Genomic DNA, 26,998 nt, shown 5'->3' with positions numbered 1-26,998 from the left:
TTAGTGCCTCTGATCCATTTGCCTTTTGCTGTGCTGGAGGGCTCTGGAGAAGTGCTGCAAACCCCTTGGACTCCACTTCACATGGGAATGCAGAGGAAGGGCTGGAGATCTCGGAGCGTCACCCCGGAGAACTCCTGTTGCAGAAGACAAGCACAGATGTGGGATGGGGGCTTTAGGACCAAGGGATAAGGTCACACTCAGTCCACAACAACCAAACAAGCATTCCCCTAGCCTTAGCTGACAGATATTAGAGGCCACTGGAAGTCAGAATTTCTGGGTTCAGGTAAAAAGCAAAATACTGGGCAAGGGGAAAACCCACTTAAATTGAGAACTTCATGCTATGGACACAGGACCAGAGACTCCCCACCCCTCTAGAGAGCCAGAGACTCCCCACCTCCTGGCCATTGCTCCCCTGCTGAACAGAAGGAAGGCAATGGGGAGGCTTTTACACCATGAACAGCACTGAAAGTAATAGGGAGGGGGTCTGCTCCAACAGAAACAGCTCCCTCCCATTAAAAGGGAGTCACGTCTTTTCACCTGGGGAGCCTAGGAAAGATTCTTTCTTGTAGCAGGGCAGAGGGAAAAGGGGAACAGAACAGAGTGGAAGGGTACCAAAATTATTAGATCTTCTTGAGGTCTCCCCACAGTCAACTCACTTAGTGGATGTGTAAAAATGCACAGCTTCTTGAGAGAAGCCCTTGGTCCCCTCAGCACCCCAAACCTCTCCACTTTCCAGAAGATAGAGACCACCTCAGCACCAAGACCTGGCCACCCAACAGCTGTCCAAGAGTTACAGCCACTTCTGTGCTTCAGGGAGAGGTGGAGACGTGGGATCAGTTCGGAGGGACTGCTTCCAGCTGATCCTTACTGGTCTCGCAGTGGGGTCCTTCCCAGCCGTGGCACTCGCAGCGGTAGCTCCCCGGCCCAAGGATGCACACGCCCTGGTTCATGCACGGGTTGGGCTTGCACAGGTTCACGGGGCTTCTTGCTTCTGCAACAGACACAAGCAGAGGAGCAGGCTCAGGCATCTCTGGAGTGTTACTAGCTAGGACCCATATCCATCAGGAATGCTGCAAAAAATGGTATCAAGGGCTAATGGGACTGGAAAAACACATTAACATGGCAGAGGGTGCAAGCCACAACCCTGTCTTGACACTTTAACCTAGAGAGCAGAATGGCTTTGCTAGGTGTCCTAATCTGGAGGAGAATATTCCTAGTAAAGTCTAAAAGAATGACATCATGATAGGCTGCATACTACAGAAAAGCAAAATGGAGCATCTTCAGAGCTGTGAGCACCCCCAAACTCCCCACATCCAGACATGGACAACACAGAGCAAGACACATGCCCTGCTCTAACAAGTTCACAATCCCAAATGCCACTGAAGTTCAAACCTCACTTTGCCCCAGAGAGGACAAAAGTTTCCACTAGAGAGGAATAAGAAGTTGCCAGCTGGGAAGTGAGGATGGCATGAATGGAAAACAACACAGGGAAAATTTCTGGGCTTCTTTTCTAGGAGGTTTGAGAGCAGCCTGCAAGCACAGCCCAAGCTATTAGCCCTGTTGTTATGAAGTATGTGACAGCTTTCCCAACCCTCTCAACACAACAGAGCCCAGCTGTCAGCGGGGCTGGCAGTGTTCCATGCTGCCTTGCTGCCAATACATTAGGTTAAGTAGCAGCATCCCAGAGGGATTTGCTTCCAGTCTGCTGGCAACACCACTGCAGTGTTGGTGAGGGTGTGAAATTCCTCTGCTCAACAGCTACATGGTGCAGAGCTGCTTGCCTTAGTCTTTGCTCCAGGGTAGAAAAAACACAGAAAGAATAGGAAAAGGAGAAGAAGAAAGAATACAAATACCATCCCCTACCTGTCAGGCAGCTTTCTACAGCTTAACACACACTGTGCTCATTCTCACTGTACAGATACGTGCACATCAAGTCTCAACCTACACCTAACACTGGCAAAATTATAACTGAATTTTTTCTTGGACAGTTCTAGATCTGAGACATCTCAATCCTTAGCTCCAGTGGATTTTATAGAAAACCCAGCTGGGGTCAGAAACATTTTTGTCATCATGAGACTTCTGAGATGGGGTCCTGCCTGGTAGTGCATCCCCCAGGGTGGACATTTCCACTTTCATTGGGCTGGAAGAGCCACTGGCAATGAAAGCTGGATCTCTTGGACACACTGCTCATCTCCCAGGTGCTGCTGCTCCCCAGGGAGCTGCTCCATGGTGCTCTGCTCTACATGTCATGTGTCCACCACATCCCTCCAGGGCTGCTCCACAGCATAACCTCACAGTCCCTGCTTTGGGGAATCATTTCTCTGAATTCAAGCCTGCTGTTAACATACCTTAAACAAGGTTCTTGCACTTTGATGATCCCAATAACTTGTATTTCTATTAATCAGATTCATATCTATTTAACGCTTGGGATCTTTTCTCCTAAACCCTGGGTCCTTTTTTTCTGTACTCTTTTCAGCTGAGCCTCAGAATTAATACCATATTCCAGGTACCTAGAGGCAGGGTCTGTTTCTCATGAGTCATATATTTTTTGAAGTCCTTTTACAGACAATGATTCTGTTATTAAGCCTCAGACTTGGGAGTAGAAGACTGAGTGAAGGGCTTATTTTTACATCGCCCTTGGTCCCAGCCTATCTAGTACAAGCTGTGATTACCTGCACATGAAACGAAAGCAGCAATTCAGTCTCAGGAAATGGTATGTTATTACCCTGACTCCTTGAACCTTGCTGTCTCTTCCCCTTCACCCCTGGCATTTTAGCTAATTTCAAGGTACAGTACATTGTTTTTGTAATAACAGAGCTGAAAGTACCACTGCAACAGAAACACGCTGAAAAGCTCCAGGTAGAAACCATCTGCAGAGTCTGCCAGGAGAGGGGCTCCTCACCCCAAAGAGATGATGCTGTAGCTCTTTCTAAGCCTGAAGGAGACACGGGCATGCCCAGAGATGAAAAGGACCTCTGTGCTGAAGCTCAAACATGCTTCTCCTTTTGATTTTATAAACATGTTAAAACATAATAAAAGCAAATAGCTAGATGTTAAACTTAGGCTATTTTGAATGAGAAAACAAGGCATTGTATTTTAACTAGGAGCACTTTCACCACCACTGTCTGCAAACTAGGGCTGCTGTCCTTTTTGAAAAGCTGATTTCCGTTAAATACAGGCACTCACATTCAGGACTCTAAGTTTCAAAGAAAGTGCACCTTTATTTTTAGCCTCCCACAAATGCAAGTTTTATAGGAATATTTGAAATTCTTCCTTCCACTTTGAAGATAAGGATTTGGTCCTACAAACAAGATTAATCACAATTTGTCTGAAGGCCTAGTTTAACAGTCTGAAGGCTTCAAAATTGACAGATTCTGATTTTAAGATTAAATACAGTGCAACACAAAATCTCAAAAGCCTACATGATAATTGCAGTAGTGGGATATTAAGGAGGAACGGGAATGATGAGGTTGTAGACTCACCACTTTACAAACACCTGGTCACAAACCTGTTAAACAAGAGAGCAGATACCTCACTCAGGGACCAGCACAAAAAAGGGACCCATTAAGCCCGCCCCCAGCAACACTGCAGGGCTACAGTAACACACAGCAAATTCTACAGATATAAAATAACATCAGAAAAAGAGCAAACTTCTTTTTCTTTCAGAGAAAGCAGAACCTAGACCTAGCAGGACTGGAAAGAGCCAGTCACACTATGCCCACTCTCACCCACTGGACTGAATCTTAGGGAAGGTTGGTTACTATTCCTCTATGATTGCTTTGGACAGTCATCAGATCACTGTGTCATAGTTTCCCCATCTGTAAAAGGTAAAAGATAGTATCGAGTTCAGTCAGTACAACATCAGAAAACCTACAACAGCAGCAGCTGGTGGCACTGACAGAGAGAGTGGACTGGAGGCTCTCCTACCTTCACAGATCCTTTCGATGATAAGCCCTTGGTAATACTGCAGGTCTTCATAGGAGGAGATGTGGACCAGATAGCTGGGAGACCCAGCAACTCTCAGCAGCGTGTCCCTCTCTGCATCCCCAACAACAACCACGAACACCAAGATGCCGTTGTGCCTCAGCTGCTGAGCTGGGGCAGCTGCATCCTGCATGCCACCTCCATTGGTGAGCAACACCACCACCTTGTTGACACCAGGTCTTGCTCCCTTCTGCACGGTCATTACATCACTGTAAACATGGAGCAAGGCACTTCCAGCAGAGGCTGAGTCCCCAAGGAAAGGCACCTGGTCGATGGCCTGGACAACAGCAGAGTTGCTTGTGTGGGTGTCCAAAGCAAACACAGTGTGAGCTTTGCTGCCATAGATCACCAGCGCAATTTGGGTGACATCCCGGTCGATGACGAAGTGCAAACAGCTGCTCCTGACAAAGCGCCTCAGATGCAGAAAGTTCTCCAGGCCAACTCCAGACGAGGCATCCACAGCAAATGCCAAGTCAAGAGACTGGGCCTGGCAGCCTGTGGAAAGGAGCACAAATATGGTATCTCTCAGAACATGCATCTACTCTACTCCTTTCTGACTGAAAAACAGCAGTGGGAGGAAATAGTGGGCAAAATTCAACACTGGTGATCACCAACTGTGAAGGGTGATCTGTGTCCCTTTCACAGTCATAGGCAGAGATTCATCACAAAAATCACTCATGGAAGGTTAGTCCCTGGATCTGTGACTAAAACCAAAACAAGGACATTCATCCTTCTGTCCTTCCCTCCTCCCTGATGAAATTCAGGACACCTCTGCATGGTTTTGCAGACTTGTTCCACAATGCCCCTACCACGCTTTTACCTTCAGGACTGCCCACACTGCAGATTTTTCTCTGCAGCTCTGGGATCCTGTTGAACAGGTCCTGGGGGTCAGAGTAGACAATGGTCTGCTGTGGATTGCCAGTCACTGTGGTCAGCTCTGCTCTCATGAAGCTGTTGCCTACGCCGATCAAGAACAGATTTTGGTCCTTTGCGTACTTAGTGGCTTCTGCCACCGAATCCTGGGACTTGGAGTCAGTGAGCAGGACAACCACACGTGGGAGATCATCCTGCACATCTGCAAAGACTGGGGTACTCCTAAAACCGTGCTCTGCAATGTATTGCAGGGCTCTGCCTGTCAGGGTTCTTCCCCCACTGAAATTCAAGGCATCAATACTCTTCATGAGACTGAATGCATCCTTGTGTTGGCCCAGTCCGATGGGTATCTTGACCTCATCATCGTACAGGGCCACCCCCAGGCTCATTGGCGAGTCCTGGCCCACCACGGCTTGGAGGAATCTCTTGAGGAAGGCCTTGAAGCGCAGGAACCCTTCCAGTGTGACCCCTGCTGAGCTGTCCATGAGAAAAAGGAGATCCACGCCACAGTCAAGGCTCAGCTTTGCTGCTGCAAAGGGAGAAGGCGATTAGTCATTTGCAGGGCAATCCCTGCAGGGGCCTGCTGGAAGCATTGTGGAGAGGGGACATTGTGTCCAGTAACCCAAACATTTTGCCACTCACATCATGAGCTGGAGGACAAATGTGCCAGGAGCAGGCTTTGCTTCGGTTGGATGCCATATAAGCCTTTAGAGACAGGAAATATCTATGGGAATTCATGAACTTTTGGATGGCAAACTTCAAATCAGAAATGGCAACTCCACCCTCTTAGTGCTGTGGGCAAAACACTCTGAATGACACAATTACATACTGGAGAGAGAGTCCAAGCACCAGACCCTCACCTATGACATCCTGAGATGCTTTGAAGTGGGAGCCTTGGTCCTGGGGAATTTAAGTACAAGGTGCTTTCTAATGATCAGGAGTTTTTGGCTTTTTTTACACTGAACCCCCAAAACCAGGAGCTCCTGCTGGACCCATGTGTGCAGGGAGGGGACCAACAGACACATCCATGTCTCTCCCAGTGTCTCTGTTCTCCTGATCACATGGCAGCTGCATTTAGACACAAAGGCAGCCATGCCAGGGTGAGACTGTCAATATTGGTTCTCTCCGTACCCACATGGTGTCTGAACAACAGGACCCAGTCACTGGGCCTGACACAGTTGGGATCAGCATGAGAATGAACTCGGCCTGCCTTCTGGAGAAAAGCCCATCCCCAGGTGTCCCCATGGTGGCACAAAGGGCACCACGAAGGCAGGACTCAGCCGAGAGGGAAGGAGACAGAGCACACGTTCACACCTACCACAGTGGACGTCTGCTGCGTACCCCAGCACACAGAGGCAGTGGTATCTGTCCAGTCCCTCTGGGACACACGTGCCACCATTCTGGCACGGCTGCGAGTCACAAGGGTCTAAACAGGACAGGGGAGAGAAAGACAGGGAGTCAGCAGGGAGCCTGCCCTTCCCCATCCTCTGCCAGTGTGAGCATCGCCATTAGTGGAAAAAGGGTCACAGCTCTGCTCCTCTTGCTACAAGTTTGAACTAACACAGCGCCATGTGTACTCTCACCTCCATGGCAATTTCCTTTTGGGATGGGTCTCCAGCAGGCTATAGCAAGAAAGCAAACCAGACTGTGACTTCATTTGATTTGGAACAATGCCAGTGACACCATATTCGTATAAACAGAGAAATGCTAAAGGTCCTGTGCCCTGCCAGATTTACAGCAGCAGTGAAGGGGTCAGGGTCTGGTCTGCTGCTTAGACAGTGTTGTACTGATAAAGAAAATAAAGCTGCTGTCACCTGAACTTGCAAAAAGGACTGAAGGACCACAGCTATTTCAACAGCCAAAAAATAGGCTGGTGATCATCATGTGTCAGGCTCCCTGCTAACCTGATGCTGCTTATGGTACCAAGTGTATGACTGGAGGCATCACTGGGTGCTCCTCTGGCTGGAGAACACTGACTCCCTGCAGGCACTGGGAAACAGTACAAGACTCTGCCCCCAGGACATGAACAGCCAAGGATTCACCGGCTCCTCAAGTGGAGGAGAAATCACTGGGAGACATTTTAATCCAAAAGAACTCTGGTCATAGATACCCATGAGAAACAAAAAAATTGATTAAATATCTACTGACCACTGTCTCTCACTCAGAACAAAATTTTTGAGAAGTGAAAGCAAACACCTGTCTTTTTGTTCTTTAGTTATTACCTCTCCTGCTTCATAAATTAAAATTTTGGAAAAGCAAACTCCCACCTGGACATACAGTTCGGAAGCATCTGGATGGGTGTTTTATCAAGACTCGCTTCCACCTGAAACAGGAAGAGTAAGACCTATCATGAATTTAAATATTAACAAGGTGCCTTTAAGGTTGACCTTACTGTGTTTTCAATGGAACAAATTTTCCTTTGAAAACACAGGTTTTCAAAACAAGTATTTAAAAAAAAAAGTCCATTCTAAATGAGGTGGCAAAAGGAAAAACATAATTGCATCAAATCTACCATTTTGATTTTGAATTCAGCTGTAATCTTTACATTTTGAAGATTATGGATGCATTTTTAAGACTCAAAAAAATTATTTTGTTTGCTTGCTTCTCAGATCAGCCAATGATCAGAGCAGAGACTCTTCCTAGGACTAGAGACCATGCTTGCATCAGTCTTCTGAGGGATCTTCATCCCAGTAACAGTCAAGGTCAGATAAAAGCCTCATTACTGTATTTTTTATCTCTCAGCCCCATGCATTTTTCGAGATGTGGGTGTCCAGCTTACCTGATGAAAGGGCACAGTGAAGCCTGCACTGCATTGGGCTGCTTTGAGCCCTTCCAACACACGTAGTTGCCAGCCAGTTCTTTCACAGTTTCCAGGGTCCTTCGTTCACAAGGGTGGGACTCAACTTTGCAGCCTGTAGCAAAGTAAAAGGCAAACTTGCATCATTTGCCTGAAAATACAATGGCTGTGAGAGCAGACAGCCATTTTCAACTACCTGACAACAACAGACTGGGCAGAGCTTCCAACAGCCTCCATGAGACCCCAGAGGAGAAATTTCCCAGTGAAAATCTCACCAGCCTACTCTACTTTCCAGGGAGCTAAATATTCAGCCTCCTCTGATTTGCTACAAACCTCATACTGCTGAGTTCACGGTTCAATGACAGCTTTTCAGCCTCTTTGGTGCCTTTATCATTCATGTGTTTGATGTTCTGCTACCTCTGGAGCAGTCTAGTTCTATCCTTTATAACTCCTGCAAGCCCCAGGTGCCTGCCCTTAACACACAGCCAAGTCCATTAGAAAATTTAACACAACTGCGTTTAGCCCTCTATCCCCTGTCACATGAGCAAAAGCCAGTACTCCCACTTTCAGAGGTGAACTAGGATGCAGAAAGATTTAGGATTCTACAGCTTGGAGGCATTTGGAAAGCATGCCATCCAGTCTGGGAACCAGAAGCAGGTTGCCTCGAAGTGCACCACCTGCTAATTCCCCTGTATGCTTCCTGACACTGCCCTATCTTCCTCACTCAGTGCCATGGTCCAAGCTAAAAGCATGGGCACGAAGGTGGGGCCAGCAGGGTCACCTGGAGCAGTGGCAGTGCAGACAGGGTCACTCAAGGTGCTGTACAGGCCGTTGGCAGCATCATCAGCATCTCCAGCAAAGAGCAGGTGCCGCTCAGGGGGCTCACTGGCCAGCACATGCAGCTCCTCCCACCTGCCAAGCAAGGGACAGGTCAGCTGCTCAGTCTCCCCCACAAAGAATTAAGAATCAAAACCAACCCTGTGCAACAAATAGAGAGTTGATGCAAAACCATGGCACTCTTCAGTTTCCAAGATCCTGGCATGTTTAGCCTCAGGCAGTAGCGTAGCTCTACTCAGTGGAAGTTTCCTTTATCAACTCTAGTGCTCCTCCTACATCAGCCACCAGGTCAGTGTTTCCTCCATGCCTGTATTGCCCTGCAAACTCCCTTTTGTCATGGTTTAAGTTTGGTATTCCCAAATTTAGTGGTCTCACTGAAACCAGGTCTACACTTGCTTCCCCTCTCACCTCCAGCTGGAAACACAAAAGGCAAAGATCATGGACTGAGGTAAGAACAATTTTTGAGAACAGAAATGAGATGAGAAATCAAACAGTAACAGCAGCAATAACAACATTAATAACAAAAGATGTAAGACAAAATCAATTTACTTGGAAAGTCTGTCTCAATACCAACTGTTTTGTCCACCACCCTTCCTCTCTCCGAAGGGAGAGAGTCCTTTTCCCCTGCCCCTAGCAATGATAAAATGGTATGGATTATCTCCTAGACACACCTACAACCACACCCACCCCCCCAGCTACAGGAAAAAAAAAAAAAAAATACTCTGTACTCTGCTCTGGCAAAAACTAGGACACCTTTTCTCTTTCCAAAATTCGTATCTAGCCCAAGATGACCAGTCACTCACCAGGACTTGCCATTTGGCTAGCTGGGTGTCTACTTCCCACTCTGGAGAGTTTCCTACCTTGGAAACTTGATTCCCACTGCAAAAACTATGATGTGTCTTTCCTTCACCTGCATTGCAGGCATTGCAGTGCTGCCCTGGGACTTTCCATCTGAAATGATGATCAGGACTTCAGGGACACTTGAGTTTCTGCCACCAGGGAAACCCTTATGAAGAATGTACTTCAGAGCCTGACCTGTCTCTGTGCTCCCACCTCTAGAAAGCAAGGAGATATAATCAGAAAAGAAAAAAATCAGAATTTCTCTCCTGCTACTGAATTTACCGTTGGGTTTCAAATTTTTACCCTCTGGTAATGGGAAATGAAGCCTATTTCTGCTTGTCGCCACACAACTTATCCATGGGGATGTCTAATCCTGTCATTCTTCTCATCTTCCTACCCACAGTTCCCATCTATTCACCCTGACCTCCCTCCTCTCAAACCCAGAGTGGTCTCCAAGAGACTTCTAACATACAGTGGAGTGTTTCTGCAATTGGTGCAGTATTACAGCTGGTGATGGGTCAGTAGCTCTGACCGAGGAAGAGGTGACCGGTCCAGAGAAATGGTCCCAAAAGGAATCACCTTCCCAAGGTCCAGTGTCTTCCCTCAGCTGCTAGCTAAGAGGGCCCATGCAGAAGCTGTCAGCTCTTTAGTGATTGTCAGCTTGTGATTTCAGCTCAGCTCTGCAGGGCAGCCTCCAGGCCAGACCAGAGAGAGACGAGAGGCCCGTGTAGCTGTTCCACACGAAGTAGATTTATTTATTGGTCCAGCGAAGGGGAGCCAGGGATGAGAGCTCTCTGTCTCACAGGGGCAGAGGGCTAGCTTTTACAGGGATACAGGGGGTGGGTGCCAGAGAGTAAAGGCCAATGGGTTACAAAGGATCTGCATAGGGTCACCCAGAGAATTCTGGGTCTGTCTTTTCTCGCCATGAGTAAAAGGTTAGCTGCCTTCCACGGGAGTCCTGCTGGGAGATAGTTCCATCTCCTTATCTCAGCAGATATCCCTCCAGGGCAGTGGCTGGGCATACCCCAAAGTCCAGTAACCAGAACTCTTGGGATATTTGAATTTTATTCCCAGCTTTGACAAATGTCTCTATAGCTTCTGTTTTCCATCCGGAAATCCTGGTCATTTCAGCTGTCAAAAGGGGTGCCAGGTGTGGCCCTTTGTGACACAGGCGCCTTGTGTCAGGGCCCTGGATGATGTGGGACATTGTGGTGCCCGGAGGCCCTTGTGACACGGTAGAGCCCCGCCCTGCCCTGCCAGGGGGTATCCAAGGGGCGCAGAGCCCTGGGGAGCCCAGTCCCGCCAGAGCCGCTCTCGCAGGAGGAAGCAGCTCCCGGGATCCCTGTGACGACGTCAGACGTGAAGGAGGACAAGGTGAACCCCAACTCACAGCCCCCCAGCCCTTTGCCCGGCTGGCTGCCAGACCAGGCCCTCAGTGGGCAGTGGCTGGGAGCAGGCGGCTCAGGCCTGCCCCTGTCGGACACTGAGGAGGAGGGGGCCTTTGTCAACATGGACAAAGACTGGGAATACGACTCGGATCAAGAGCTTTCCCAGTGGGGAGGCATTAGCGGCCAAGAACTTTGCCTCTGGGAAGAAGTGACAATCCAAGAGTTTTACCAAGGGCAAGAAGTGACAACCCAGGAAGTTTCCCCATGGGGAGTTGTGACACACCAAGAGTTGCATCAGAGGGAGGTAGGTGTGAAAGTCCAGTGGGGGCATGGAACACAGCAAAAGCTGTACAACTGGGAAGAAAGCCTGACAGTCCAGGAGCTGTACCCATGGGAGGAAGAGGATGAGATATGCCAAGAATTGTCCCAGTGGGAAGAAGACCTGACATGCCAAGAGCTGTCCCAGTGGGTAGGGGAGGGACACCAGGAACTGTCTCCTTTGGAAGAAGATGTGCAAGGCCACCTGCACATGTACCAATGGGAAGGAGACAAGAGACTCCCCCCAGAGTTGCCCCAAGTGGGAGACAACAAGGACAAGGAGCTATCACAAGGAAAAGACTACAATGTCCAGGAGCTACCCCGGTGGGAAAAAGACAGGAGTGACCAAAAGCTGCCCCAGTGGGAAGGAAGTGTCAGCAGCCAGGGGCTGCCCCAATGGGCAGAAGGTGTCAGTTGCAAGATCTGGGACAAACCCTTGTACCCAGAGAAGGATGAGGATGCCCAGGAGGGGCCCGCCTCTCCCAGCAGCGTGGGCACCCAGGTGGCAGGAGAGGCAGCCCGTGAGCTGCCCAGCGCCTCTCCTGCCCCGCTGAGTCCCACAGAGGATGAGCTGGCAGCCGCTGCTGCTCCAGCTGGAGCTGCTGAGGAGGAGGAGGAGCCTCCCGAGCCTCTGCCTGCCGAGGTGGAAAAGGCACCAGGTTCTCCTGGCCTCAGGGAGGAGGTGCCATCGGCAGCGACAGAGAGCCCAGTCCCTGCTCCACGCAGCCCCCCAGGCTACAGCCAGGCTCTGCTGGACTTGGCGTGGCACATCAGCCATGAGGTGGTGCGAGAGGCTGTGCTTGAGGTCCAGGCAGCAGGCCAGCAGCCACAGGAACAGAGGGACCTGGAGCAAAGCACGGCTGTAGAACTAGAAGCAGCAGCTCCAGAACAAAAGCAAGAGCGCCCCATCTCTGCCCTGCACAGCCCCTGCTGCACCCCCAGCCCCTCGCCCAGCCCACTGAGAGCCCAAGCCCTCAGTGAGCAGCAGGAGGAGGCAGACAGGGGCTCAGTCCTGGCAGAGAAAGAGACTGAGGACAGGGACTCGGCTGGGGAGCTTGAGCTTTCTCAGTGCAAGCATGAGGAACACACAGAGCTGTCCCAAGGAGAAAACAACAAATACCAGGAAGGCTCCAAAGGGGAAGCCTGCATTGAGCAGGAGCTGTCCCTAGAAGAAGCCCAGAACGACCAGGATGTGTTCCAAGGGGAAGCCGGCATTGAGCAGGAGCTGTCCCTGGAAGAAACCAGTAATGACCAGGAAGGGCTCCAAGGGGAAGCCTGCATTGAGCAGGAGCTGTCCCCTGGATATGCCAGCAATGACCAGGATGTGTTCCAAGGGGAAGCCTGCACTGAGCAGGAGCTGTCCCGAGAAGAAGACAGGAACAATCAGGATGTGTTCCAAGGGGAAGCCTGCACTGAGCAGGAACTGTCCCTGGAAGAAGCCAGAAACGACCAGGAAGGGCTCCAAGGGGAAGCCTGCATTGAGCAGGAACTGTCCCCTGGATATGCCTGTAACAACCAGGATGTGTTCCAAGGGGAAGCCGGCATTGAGCAGGAGCTGTCCCTGGAAGAAACCAGTAATGACCAGGAAGGGCTCCAAGGGGAAGCCTGCATTGAGCAGGAACTGTCCCCTGGATATGCCAGTAACAACCAGGATGTGTTCCAAGGGGAAGCCTGCATTGAGCAGGAGCTGTCCCGAGAAGAAGACAGGAACAACCAGGAAGGGTTCAAAGGCCAAGCCTGCATTGAGCAGGAGCTGTCTCTGGAAGAAGCCACCAATGACCAGGAAGGGCTCCAAGGGGAAGCCTGCATTGAGCAGGAGCTCTCCCCAGTAAAAGCCGGTAGCTACCATGAGCTCTCCGACAGGGATGAATCCACTGGGGATGAGCTGTCCCTGGAAGAAGCCACCAGCGACCAGGAAGGGCTCCAAGGGGAAGCTTGCATTGAGCAGGAGCTCTCCCCAGAAGAAGCCGGTAGCTACCACAAGCTCTCCGATTGGGATGAATCCATTGCGGACGAGCTGTCCCTAGGAGAAGCCAGCAGCTACACAGAAGTTTCTGACTGGGAAGAAGGCACAAAGCAAGGCCTTTCTCAGGGACAAGTCGGTAGATCCCAGAATCTCTCTGACTGGAAGGAATACAGCGAGCATGAGCTGTCCCACAGAGATGTCTGTAGCTACCAAGAAGTGTCTGATTGGAAAGAGTCCATTGGCCAGGAGCTTTCTGAAGAGGAAGACTCCGTTGGCCAGGAGGTTTCCAAAGGGAATGGCAAGAGACCTTCAGCTCAGTCCAGCTGGGAAAATGACAGTGACCGAGACCTGATGCAGGACAGCTGGGAACAGAACATGGGGGACAAGCCCTTGCCGCGGGAGGAGGACGAGTGGGATGGAGTGAGCCTCCTCGAGCTCCGTGAAGAAGACAGAGAGCTGGGAGGTTTGGCAGGAGGCAGGCTCCCAGTGCCAGCCCCTCGCGAGGCCTGGGTTGAGCATGGGCCATCTGAGCCGTGCCCCCAAGCGCCGCTCTGTGCCTCGCCTCCCCAGCTGGGAGCCCAGGCCCTCAGCCAGCAGCTGGGTCCCCGCAAGAAACGTCCCTCCCGCCTCGGGCGGGCGCTGCGGATGCTGCGCAGCCTGTTCCGCTGCCCCTGCCTGGCGCCACAGCCCGAGGATTAGGGCTGCGGCCGGTGCCAGCCCGGGCCCCCTGGCCGGCAGCTGACCGGCAGCCTGCCCCACGTCCTGGGGGAGCCACACGGGCTGCCTTTGCCTGGACATGTCCCTGCAGCCTCAGCAGTCCCCAGCTGCTTGGGAGCATCCCAAGCCAAGAGCAAATATTACCCGTGTGGCCAGCCTCCAACCAGTATCCATGCGGGACACTTGGTGCCAGGTGGCTCAGCGGTGAACGCCAGAGACTCTTCAGGGTGGGAAGAGACCTTGAAAGTCATCCAGTCCCACCCTCACCCTGGCACCACCATCATCACCCTGAAACCATGTCCCCAAGTGCCACATCCAGACAATACTTGAACACTTCCAGAGACAGTGACTCTACCACCTCCCTGAGCAACTTCTTGCAATCAATTCCTGACCACTCTGTCAGGGAAACATTGTTTGGAATATTTAATCTGAACCTCCCCTGCTGGAATCCAAGGCCATTTCCTCTCATCCTGAAAGGACTACATGCTGATCCTTTGGGATTTTATCCATGAGGAATGGCCACAGACAGGAGGCATTGCTCCCAGGACTCCACTGCACGACTTTGCCAAACAATTCTTCCAAAACAGAGGGAAGTTGGCTTTAAGAAATAATAGCAGTAGTGAAAAAAAAAAAACCAAAAAAACCCACACACCCAAAAAACAACACAAAACACAAAAAAAACACAAAAAGAAAAAATAGGACTAATAATAATATAAAGAAGATGAAGAAGTTGAAGAAATAGTAGTAGTAAACAAGAAAAAGAATTAAGCATAAGAACAAGAAAAAAAAGAGTAAGAATAATAATAGGAATAGAATAAGAAAAAAGAAGAAGAAGAATAGGAATAATTAAAGGTTTTAGAATAAGAAAAATGAAAAAAAAGGAATAAGAAGGAGAAAAAGAATATGAACAGGAAAAGGAATAAGAATAATAAGAAGAAAAATAAAAAAGAATAAGGAGAAGAATAGGAAAAGGAATAACAATTTAAACAAGAATAGGAGAAAGAAGAATTATAAGAATGAGAATAAAAATAAGGATAAGAATAAAAATAAGGACTAAGGATAAGAATAAGTTGATACAGAAGAAGAAATAGTAGAAGTAAACACTAAGAAGAAAAAGAAGAAGAATAGGGATAAGAAGAAGATGAAGATGAAATAGTAGTAGAAAATTATTATTATTATTATTATTATTACAACAATATCAAGTTAAAATACACATCTACACATACTCTAGCATCACCAAATGGTTTAGTTTGGGAAGGACCTCAAAGGTCATCTAGTTCCAACAGAGTCTCTTCTGCTCTCTCTGAGACTGAAAGAAATAGCTCCTATTTTTCTTCCTCTCTCCTTCACATTTCCCGTTAAATAAAATCCACGTTAAATAAAATCCGTATGTTGTCATCATATGGAATTTAGGCAGAGGCATCTCTCTCTGAAACACATTCTCTGCCCAGATTGTCTTCAAAGCAGAGGTTCCCCAACCCTCTGAGGACCTCAGTAGCTCTCCTCTGAACTCATTCAAGCAGGTCCAAACCCTTCCTATCCTGGGGGCCCCCAGACAAAGATGTAGTGGTCCAGGTGGGATCTCAAAAAATGGACTAGAGGGCCACAGTTACCTCCCTTGACCTGCAGCTCTTCGCTCCTTTCCATGCAGCTCAGCCCATGGGTGCCTTTTTGGGCTGGCTCACGCTGAGCTTCTCCTCCATCAGCACCCCCAAGTCCTTCTCCTCAGCCCCTGCCCCACTCAGCTTCTTCCCACACATGGCACAGACCTGGTGATAATAAAGGCACTAGAGCAGAGTGCACATTTCAAGCTGTCTTCTAATTCTGTCATGCTATAAATATTTTCCTGTAATTGCCCTTTAGGGCTGCTTTTATTGCTATCCAGAGCAATCCAGGGGAATCAAACCATAAGTGTCACTCCTTCCTTGGAGGATTCACAGTTCTTTGTCTGCATTGAAACAAACACACCTCATTTGCTTTCTGAACATCCATCCTTTGCCCTAGCACCTGATTCCTAGCACCTCTGATTTTCACAGAAACTTTTTTCGCTCTGTACTTGCCAGGCCTCTTTGCTTTGAACTTCTTCCTTCTCTGCGTTTCCATAATTTCCAAGCATACTCAGTGACCATGTGTCCAAATTTGCCTTTTTCTGACCAGATGTCTGTGAGATGTTTCGGTGAAGAGTGCTTTGCATGAGGAAAAATACGCTGTGCATAGTGAGTGTGGTTACTAAATCTTGATGAACTCAGTACACTGTGCCCATGTGAGCCCTGAGGACTAGAAAATTTAATAAAGAGCTCATTAAATTGATTTGCTTATTAATTTGTATTTAGAGCTTCACTGGGTTTTGACACAGTGGAATTGTGTTTGAGGCATCACTCCAATAAAGATTTTCTGAAGTACAAGGAAATCTGGACTTTACCCGCTATCTTTCTTCAGGGGACAGCACTAAGAAGGTTTCTCTCCAGCTGCTGACTTAGATGAAAGAAGTCCATATGAAATTTAGCTTGAGATTACCACTGAGTATGGCTGGAACTGGCCAATGAATTCCAAAGCTATTTGGAAAGCATTCACAGAGAGAGACTGGCAGTCTCCAAATAAATCACAAAAGCTTCACTTCAGCCCGGTGCTGCCTCCTTCCAAGTGCTGTCAGCTCCGGGCTGAAGTCAGGAAAGGCCTCACTGGCCAAAGGCTCATCAGAAGCACATCAAGGAACCTCTCAAGCAAGATGTCAAACACCCCTTTTTTTTCAGAAGCCAACTGGAATGCATCCATAACTATTTTATCTACTTCAAAATGTCAGCTTTTAGTTTTAACTAGATGAAATAGCCAGGCAGAAAGTCATCATTTCTGTTTGATCTGTCAGCATGCCTCTGTTGTCATCAAGGAAATGCAGTGCCAGACAGCAAATGCTGCTTCACTTTCTCTGCTCTCACAGACTTTCAACAACAACCAGAGAGGAGGAATGTATCTTGTTTTCTGTAAGTTTTTCCTGTAACAGTACACCAGAGGTTTTCTCGATTTGCTAAACTCATCAAAAGAAATACAACAAAATCCAGCCAACTGATCTTGCTCGAAAAATGCAAAACTGATCACATTTGCTTGCAATATGTACATCATGCTGAGAGCGGCAGATATGCATGGGAAATGTTGATCTAACCCTTACTCCTAAAGCAGATCAGCTAAAAGAGTAGACATCCACAGGCCTTACCAGTACCTCATCTATCATCAAAACAAGTGTTATTTAGGGATGATTGTCAGATCCTTAGCAGATCCAAATGTATATCTCCAAGATGGAAAGTTTGGATTTTGAGAGGCTCTAAGGACAGTTCTTTTTTGGACTTCTGGCTCCATTTCCTGAGTCATGGGAAGACATCCAAGTCTTAACATTCAGGAAGAAAAAAGGTTTCCATTTGAAAACCTGATCCTCTTGAATTCAGCAAGCACACATAAATATCTACAGACCAGCAGTTTGTCACTAATTCACAGGAGTTAGTGACAAACTGTAACCACCAAAAAATGAAGCAGCACACTGTGCTGCCTTCGCTCAGCCATGAGGGAACACCATGCTTGTTTTTGCACACAGGATGTAACCCACTGCCTGGCTCAAATAGACAGAAAGACCTGGAGAACTCTCTGTTTAATGATCTGGAGAACTCTCTCACATTCTAAAGGGACACCGAAAACTTTATCCCCTGTCAGCTTTCACTGAGACAGACCAGGTTTCACATTTTTAGTGGATTGTGGATTATGGACCACAGTGTTCATTCACCTCCGTCCCTGGGAGCATCACACTGGTGGTGCAAGCACAGCAGAAGCAGAGATTTCTAAACCTCAAAAAACCTCTCAATTCAGAGATTATTCATAGCCCAGAAAAAGAGAAGAGCTGTAAAATAAGCTGACCTGAACACAGTCCTCTTGATTCTCTCTTTCACTTCTTGTTTGGTTAGATAAGAATCCAGTGGGAATTCAAGGTGGGGAGTTGAGCTAAACTGTATCATTCCCACACGGACCTAAAAGGAAAGGTTAAAGGTTATGAAAGGTGTCTGTGCAAGTTTTACTCTTCTGATCAATTTACAAACCTGGGAAGTCTAAATTGTAAAGAGGCAAACTCTATTTTCACCGTTGAGCCACTGGCACTCTAAATGAACTTTAAAATAGAGCAGAAACTCCAGTATCATCTATACAGACTATAAACAAGGCAAAAAAAGTTTATCTGGAAACAACAGGAGCCTCTGTAGCAGTTACAGGCAGCTCAGGATCTATATTTATCCACCCAGAGCAGCTCACAGCCTCAGGGACAGTAAGTTTATAAATAACACCTTCTACACCAACCCATTTACACACTGTGCAGGCAATCTTTCCATTACTAAGAGCGGCTCCCTCTGGCAATGAGCACAGCAGGCAACACAAACCAACGCTTTTTCTAATAGCTTCTCTAAAACCATTTTCTCCAGCTGAAAACCCAAATACGCTAAATGGTCTGTACTGGGCAATGCATCCAGACTTCTTTTAAGACTTCTCTGAAGTCTTACCGTAAGTATTATGGAATGTGACAGCTTCGAAGGTGAAAAGACTACTAAGTTTTAGTCCAGTCTATGTGAGGATTAAGTGAAAGGCTAGGGGAAAGATGGTATTTAAAATATAAAGCAAAACACCACACCAAATCTGCAAATATTAAATATTCATTGACACAACCTTCCCAAAGACCTGACATTTATTTGGAAAGGTTCTGCCATAGAATCAAGTGCAGCAACCTGCCCAGCCTGCTCCAAGGCCCTCAGCTGAGGTAGTGTTGTGGGGCTGATGCACACCTAGAACCGCAGCCAGTCTGGCTTGAAATCCCCTCAGAAAAACCCCAGGATGTGTCATTCAGGCCCAGAGGTGCCTCAAGGCTGACCCCAGGGAGCAAGACCTAAGACTACAGCAGCACAGCATCCATCTCCTTCTGGGGGAAGCAGAGCAAGCAGACTACATAATTTACATCTATACAGAAAGGTGGTTAACTTCCCAGAAATTAATTCTGCAGTTTTCCAAGGAAAAGCAACAGAAAGATCCAATTACTTTAATTGATGAGCATCCAAACCAGAATAAAATCGGTAAAAAAACCCCAGATAATAATCTTTAACCTGAAGGACTATGTCTTTTCTCAAGATCAAAAGGAACGGCTTAAAATCTGTGAAGAATCAAGAAGCATTCTCCAATCCCACTGCTCCACAAACTGCATCTTTCTGAATAAATACTCTGCCCCCATGGCAGCTGGTAGGTTGAATTTTGCAATTTTACTCAGCATGTTACCACTGGCATTTAGACACACTGCTGAGCTGTTTGAAAATTAGAGGAGATATTCCTGACACTCACTCTGTCTGGATGGATGTCCAAGGCATCACAGAGCTTGCCTGCAAAGTGCTTGGACCTTTCAAAGCTTCCTTTGCCAATGCTGTAGGAGCCATCCAGAAGGAAAAGGACATCTAATGAGGCAGAGCACTGCATCACTAGGAGAAAAAATACATACACTGTGAAACCACGCTTTGTTAGCCCCACTCTCTGGAAGCAGGCAGCCAAGAGCTGAAAATCCAGACAAATTGCAGAGGATGGACTGGGCCAGCCCAGTGGTCACAACCCGAAGCCCACATCCATCCCTGCTCTTGCCTGCAGCAGCTCCAGCTCAGCTCTCAGTCTGCAAGACTGACTTTGGAGTTCAAGGCCCCAGCCTGGTCCCAGAGACAGCACAGGAGCAGCCAGTGCAGTGAAGTATCACGAAATACAGGGAGAGATGCTCTCCCAGAGAGGACACAGAGGGAGGGGTGAGCAGCAGGGAGAGGGAGCCATGCCCAGTGGGATCTGCAGGCTCTCCCAGCCCAAGGCACAGATGTAAATCCAGGAGACATTTGCAAAGTCTACTGAGTCCCACAGAGCCCAGTGTGTTTCATCTGCAGCACATTTTTCAAAACAGGCTCTCATTTTCCTGAACACGAACTCTCTGAACAGCTCCCAGACAGTGACAGAAACACTTTTAATGAAAATCTGCCTTTTATTTCCTCTTCAGAGAGGTGTCTTTGTATCACCCCTGCCTGCATGAACATGACTGCTCCCAAGTATAAGTTTCTGAGGTGCTTTTGCTGCAGTGGAAACCCACAATTTCACATAAATAAATAAATAAATAAATAAATAAATGGCATTTTGCAGACTCTGAAGAGTCATTTTCAAGGCATTTAAAGGGAAATTTTTAAGTCTCCTCTGCAACATATGCCAGATTCAGCTTCAAGGGAAAATTAATCCAGAAGTTCAATAGAGATCAAGCATACCAACCCCGTAAGAGCTGTGCTGGCTGGTGATGTTACTCTATGCCCATTACTATAATCTTTTTGTTAGTTATCACTACCTTTTCCAAATCATTCCTGCTAGCCAAAACCTGAATTTATAATTAGGGTTTTCTAATACCAGATTATAGGGATTGAAAGCTGTGAGGCATTCCCTTCTGGGTCACTGGTTCTTCTAACGGGGCACCCAGCCTTGCCCTGGGGCACTGTGCTGAGGACAAGCTGGAGCACAGCCTCCCTGCCAGCGCCGTCCCAGCTTGTCAGCCCTGCCCTCGGAGCTGGGCTGAACCTGGAGATGCAACAGGGCTGTTATCCCTGCCTAAGCATGCACAGAGAAAACTGCAGAGCCCCCAGATAGGGGTCAGCATGGAGAAACACTCCTCAGGTGGCTCTGGAGTTGAGGAGTGCAATGCAGCTCTTCTCCAGGCACTCATAAGCAGGATGTCTGCAGCCCACCAAGGGACTCCTGGTGACGTGCAGGAGGGAGAAACACCCAAACACTCATCCTCGGGATGGAAAGTCTGAGCTGAACACGTGGTACTACAGGATACAGCTGGAGGCCATGCCTGGCATAGGAACAATAGGACAATAGGAAACAAATGGCTATCAGGAGAGAATTCAGACAGAGTTTATCAGTAACCAATTGCAAGCACAGTAAGGGAGCTGAAGGTGAACATATGCTGGCCAGCCAGAGCCCCATCACTCCTGCTCCCAGCATTCTGACTGGCGCTGGCTTTACAGCCTGAAAAAACCACCCACGTGGGAGGTCTGATCAAGTCTGTAATTAAACACAGGTCTTTAAATCAGGATTGCTTGGAGCAGGCACTAAAGGAACTGACAGAAACACCATCCAGTTGGCAAATAGCCAATTTGGGAAAAACAGAGTAGATCACTTCCCAGGAGAGCTAACACCAATGGGGAAGAAAGCCAGGCTAGGGCAGAGGCAGCCACAGTGCTGTGCTTGCCAGAGCATTGATGGGGAGTTTATGGATTGAAGAGGGGCTGATAAATGTAAGTAACTACAACAACAAAAAACTTTAAAAAACCCAAAACAAAACACACCAAAACAACCAAAGAAAGAGGGAATTCAGAAATAGAAAAGACTTGCTTTATAAAACAAACTTACACTGGCCAGCAGCTGCAATCTTGCCAATCATCTCCTGGTCAGCATGGATTTGTTGTATACCCAACACCAGCAAAGCTGTGGGATCAAGCAGATAATCATCCATGTAACAGCAAAAATGCTGGTTTGCTGTATAGGTTTCACAGTTGCAAAAAATAATTTGATTACACAGCACTGTATCTGTGTCAGGAAATTCCTTCTAGCAGGGACACAGAGAGCATGAAAAATACCAAGGACATGACTCTAGCATACAGGACAGTCCCTCTGCTCACTGCATGCAAGGACACAGTGCAAGAATGAGAGCTAGGCCAGCTTTAGGCTTCTGAGACTACAGTCATAAACACTGGAGAGATTTATACACTTTTAATATCTTAACATCAGCTTTTCCCATATCAATTAGACACTTCACATACAGATCAGCCATGTATTCGAATTCTCAGAAAAGCTGTTTCTCCAGGTATTATCTTCTCCCCTTTTATGTGAAACTATGTTTCAGAAGTTTATCCCTAAACTGCCTGGAGAGGCTCTGACTTGGCTCTCCTTCCTCAGAGAAGGGATGGGGAAGCACCTGAGAAAAAACCACTGATGCAAAATGGCAACTTTAAACATACCTTGGGAAAGCAGGAAAATGCAGATGGACTCAAATGACAAGATGTTCATGGTGACAAATCTGGAGGGAAAAAACAAACAAACAAACAAAAAAGGAGAGGAATGGAAATCCAATTCCTAAAGCCGATTTATTTACCTGCAGCTGATCATCTTCCTGAGTGTCTCAGGTGATGAGCTCAGAAACATGCAGTTTGAGGGGCAAAAGTAATTCCTGCCCTGGGGAGAAGGGTGGGGAACAGACAGAAGGAAAAACCATGAAAATGAGGAAATGATAGAAAAGAAAATCTCTCTACATACTCCTCTCCTCCCATCACATCCGGAGGGAGCAGCCCTGGCAGGGGAGGAGGGACAGCCTAACCCTGCTTCCCCTCCTCTCCATGCCCACGCAGACCTCTCCTCCCTCTTCAGTGCACCTCCCTCTCACAGCTGAGTCCCACCGGGGCCCCATGTCCCTGGGGAAGCCGGTGCAGAGCCGAACAAAGCTGCTCCGGGGGTTCACAGAGCACTCCCGAGCCGCATCCCCCCGAGCTCCCCATCAGCTCCGGCCGGGGCGTCCGGGCTGTGGAGCCCAGCACAGGGGACCTGTCCCTGTCCCTGTCCCTCGGGTCCTGCAGCGCTGCTGCCCGACCCCATCATGGGTCTCCAACAACACTCAAGCCCAGGCTCTTTCATGCCTTATGTTTTCCAAGGACTGGCTTTCTGGGGAGATGTTTTTATGCATAACTGTCCAGCAAAGTCAATTTTCTGCTCATTTTTCCTTTGAAATCAGCGAGGCTGCCATCACATCATAGGTGGATTTCAGTGACACTTTCAAGTATGCCCAGATTTAGACCAAATGTATCTGGTAGGGCTCTTGGCTTTCTATTTCAAACATGTGTATTTATCTTTTCTCCAGATTAAAAGCACTTACCAGAGCATACTTGACCAGATTCCTGATGGGTCTCTGCCCCTGTTATTGCAAAGAAGACTTTCTTCATGTAGTTAAAGAAAAGTAAGAACATTTCTTGATAACCAGCTCTATTAATTGCTGTTCCAAGAAAACAAAGGGGGATTTTTCTCAGGAAAGACTTGTGTCTGCAGCAAATTATATACCTTTCACATCAGACAAGGCAAGATACCCCTAGCAGGCCATGCTCAGTTACCTGCATGGGTACACAGTGAAGAGGGGATTAAGAAATCCCCTCCAGGATTACCCCACTAGGGATTACAGACACAAAAACACTGTCTTTCAGTGCCAGATGCATCAAGCATCACCCTTCAGCACATCCTCCCAACACCCTCACAAGACTGCCCCCACCAAATTAACAGATCCCAGGCTTGGCTAAGTAAAGGGAGGTCAACACAATACATGACTTCATTGGAGAACCCCCAATGTGTGTCCCTGAGGAGCTTCAAGCCCTGCACATGCCACAGAGAAAAGGTCATTCTTCTGCCATGCCTCAAGGACATTATTTCTAGGAGCTATTTCCAGAGTGCACATCACCCAAAGCAGGACAGGCCTCTGCTTGCAGTCATGTGTGACAGGTATGGGGGGATTTCACATTGTTTTCACACAAAACATTGACAGGTTGAGATGTTTCTACAACTTGGTCTTATCTTGGGTTTAAATCAACTAATCTGCAGGATGAATTCTCTGCCTTTCAGCCCAGCCAGACCCTCAGCAGCAGGAATTGAAAGAAAGCTTCATCATCACCTGCTGCTCATCAGCATTAGTCCAGGCTTAGCAGCAGCAACCTTAAACAGCAGCTTTGCTGGGGGATGGTGTAGTGAGTGAAGGACCTTTTCGTTTTATCTTCTCAGCCCTTGAGATAGGGAATGATCTACCTCAATACTGAGACAAAAAAAAAATTTTTAAACCATACTAAGTCAAAACTCCTATTTTTGTACCCAGATTCTCACTTGGACACATGAATATGACGACAACTTACTTGAAGCTAAGAGTTGCAACCATGTGTACTGTATTTGGAGGAGTGAGACCAGAGACAGGAGAGAGAGGTAAAGCGGAGAAAAGCTCTTCTTCACAAGTACCTTCCCAACATGTCTTTCAACGCTGCAAAATATCACTCATTTGAACAGAGGAGAAAGCAGAAAAGATTACACTGCATATTCATTAAAGCATGTTCTTTACAAGCTAAGTAACCTCCTGTTACTGCTGAGGAATGGCCCCAGCTTGCTGAGGGGACCCACTGCTACATGCTCATCTGATATTCAGATGTAGGGAGGGAAGAGAGGAAACCAATGGTGCTGACTCCTTTTTCAGTCTCTCTCAGCATGTTTTCCATAAGTAAATTTCACTTTTATGTTCTTGACAAGGTTTGGAGGCAGTGGATAACTTCTATTAGGAGCCCCATGCATCACCTCTGCCCAGCAACAGGCATTGCCTGGGGGCAGCTCACAGTGGGATCTGAAACTGAAGGGGTGAGAAGGAAGACAACAGGGAAATGTTAAACTTCTCCTTAAAACAAACTTCACAAATTTCAGTCTAAAAGTTTTGACAATGTTTTTCTCCAAAGGATAAACAAGATTAAACTTCCATAAGATGCTCTGCAAAACCAGCTTATTTTTTCTCCCCCACCCAGTTCTGCAGCAAGGGAGTTTTGAGAGGCTCTTCTCCCCTGCACAATAAAGGCTCCTGTATGTAAAGAGACCTTGATCCTGCAGCACTGCTCACATGGGGTACTGTCAAAATCAACATGCTGCAGATCAGGTCCTGTACAACCAATGAGTTACAGAATAAAAGACACTTTTCTGACCTAAGAGCTTTTGCTATACTTACTGTGTAGTTTGTTCTGACAGAAGTGCTTATGCTACTGACTTTGCCTGTGGCTAGAGCAGCAGGAGCGTCCCCATGAATGTCTCACTTTTTAGATCTTTTGCCAAATGCAAACCCACCCAAGGGAGCCAGAGCTTGCCTCAGCATCACAAGCACTTGATGCTTGTAGCAGTGGGCAGCCAGGGTAGACGCTGGGAAGAAATGTTTTCTGGAGTGGCTGAGAAAAGGGGAACAGTGATCTGCAGTAATTTGGTGTCTTAGGTCAAACAGCAGCATAAGAAAATAGACAAGCAAACAATATAATTATATTGAGGTTATTAAAGCATACAGGTAACTTTGTTACACACTCTACTGAGAACTCATTCAAGGCTATGGGTTCTGGAGCAATTACTATAATTGGTTTTGTCACCCCTCACCTGAGCTGGGCAAATCTGGGTAGCAAATCTCCAGCTGGGTGTCTGGCCTGATCTGCACTGCTTTGCACCAGCCAGAAACATCCACACCTGAGGTAGATCAACTACTGATCTACCTACAGCAGGAGCAGGTGTGAATTGCTCCCAAAGAATGGAGTGGGAGAGCTGTCAGCTTTAGTGATTCCCGACACCGGAGGCTGGAGAGAGAGAGGAAAAATCCTTTTTTAACATTTCTGGCATTCAATGTAGCTCTCGCAATCTGATACATGCTGAGATCATCTCATACCTACCCCCTATTATAAAACTAACCCAAATGCTCACCTTATCTTCCTGCTGCATCTCTGTGAGCCCCAAAGGACAAGCCACAGCCTGGGAATGATCTTCATGGTGTCAGTCCCACAAACACGTACAAGCTGTTACCTGCACGCATTTTCAGGACAGTGGTCTGTGGCCCCTTCCGAAAAGGAGACTTCCTGAAGGCCCTACTTTAGAAAGTTGGGATCTTCCACATGGATTTTTTTTTTTTTTAATAACTCTGATAGGGTCAAGAGAGATCTACTTTCTAAGCCATTCCATCTACTTATGCCTCTCAGAGTCTTCCTGGAAGACCAAGACATCTTTAAGAGCACACGCTGAGGATGACACAGTTGACAGCCCAGCACACATAAGATGAGGAGTGGGTCAGCACACACACTGCCTCTCCAGTGCAGCCCTTGCTGAATAAAGTGGGAAAATCTGATTGCATGGAGGATTTGTCTCACAGTGATGCCTCATCCTCACTATGCAAAATAAAAAAGTTACTCTCATTTCCTGCATGAAGTGCAAGTGTCCGGACACATCACAGGTATCATCCCAGGCCCTTCAGTCCTTCCTTGATTATCAAGACTTGATCAAGTTGTTCTTGTGTCTTTTGCTGAAAGATTTTTATTAAGTACATGAGACAGAACCTGTTGGAAAACCTGCCCTGGCAGGTTCAGCACTTTCCCCTAGGCGCACCCCAAAATTGCTAGAAACAAACTAATTAAAGCACTAGAGCACGGGCAGAGTCTGATTTCCTGGGTGGTGGGGTTTTCTGTTATTTTACTAACGTGACATGGCACTATTTATTTATTGGAGTGAACAGATTCACACCGTGTTCCGGCTGAGCTGGGGCAATCCCTGCTCTGAGCTCGGGGGTCCCTGCAGGGGGACCAGAGGCACAGCGGCCGGGGCTCCTGCAGACCCGGGCTGGGACCTCGGCTGCAGAACCGGCCTTTTGGGTGCCTCCTGCCCCCGGCCGCACAGGGGCTCTGAGCCGGCTGCCGCATCTCCGCTGCCCCGCGCACCCCGCAGAAGGGACAGCAAGGTGTCCCCGCCGGCACCGCCCGGCCGCCGGGGACCAGCCCCAGCCCTCCCCGGGAAGGCTCTGCCGGGCTCCATCGCCTCCCCGTCCTGCTCCACGCCGGCTGGGGAGGCAGCGGCCCGGGGCAGCCGGAGGAGGAGCCGGGCGGGGGCTGCCCTTGAAGGCCGCTGCACAGCCGGCTCCGCTGAGCAAGCGTACCCCCAGCACTTCTGAGCCCCACACGGCCCCTACCCTCCCAGCCGGAGGTTTAAGATGTTCTCAATTAAAAAGGGGGGGAAAAAAAAACGCTCCGAGTCGCACTTTACCTTTTCTCGGCAGACTCCGCACGGCCCTTGTGCACCTGCGGGGGTTATGAGCAGCCTTTTCCCACCTGGATTTACACCGTGTTCAGCTGGGACAGCCTCTCCTCCACATCCACCACAGCCTGAACCTACAGCTACGACCTGGGGGTGGGGAAACAACACCAGGAACACCCACATTGCTGTAGGTTACCCTTAGGAGGAACATTGGTGTCCGCTCCTCCAATAGACTCCGTAAAGCCGAGAATGTCAGCAGCCCTGGAGCACAGCCAGCAGCCCCGGCAGCAGCACAGAGCTGAAGGACAGCCCCAGTCCCACTGCCTCACAGCAGCACTGAAGTAGCTTCAAGCAGGATCCAATTTTTTTCGAGAATGTTTTTCCTAATGCTTGCTTTTC

General features: G+C 48.1%; 1 protein-coding gene across 1 annotated transcript; it reads right to left on the bottom strand.

The window, feature by feature from the left end:
* VWA2 (von Willebrand factor A domain containing 2) lies at positions 1-26,717 on the bottom strand (the record flags this gene model as incomplete). The annotated part of the gene is given in 17 exon segments (XM_082285912.1): positions 1-134; positions 869-991; positions 3,928-4,479; positions 4,805-5,386; positions 6,176-6,283; positions 7,125-7,180; positions 7,637-7,769; positions 8,436-8,566; positions 9,352-9,546; positions 17,624-17,733; positions 19,082-19,215; positions 21,170-21,244; positions 21,778-21,836; positions 21,912-21,991; positions 26,609-26,653; positions 26,655-26,690; positions 26,694-26,717. Coding segments are annotated over 17 exon segments (2,577 nt in total).
* Positions 26,718-26,998: the final 281 nt, after the last annotated feature.

Source organism: Coloeus monedula, assembly GCF_965178545.1.
Source record: "Coloeus monedula genome assembly, chromosome: 8".
NCBI classification, from domain to species: domain Eukaryota; kingdom Metazoa; phylum Chordata; class Aves; order Passeriformes; family Corvidae; genus Coloeus; species Coloeus monedula.
Note: the sequence above shows the minus strand (reverse complement) of the source record. Positions and strands in the feature narration are given on the sequence as shown.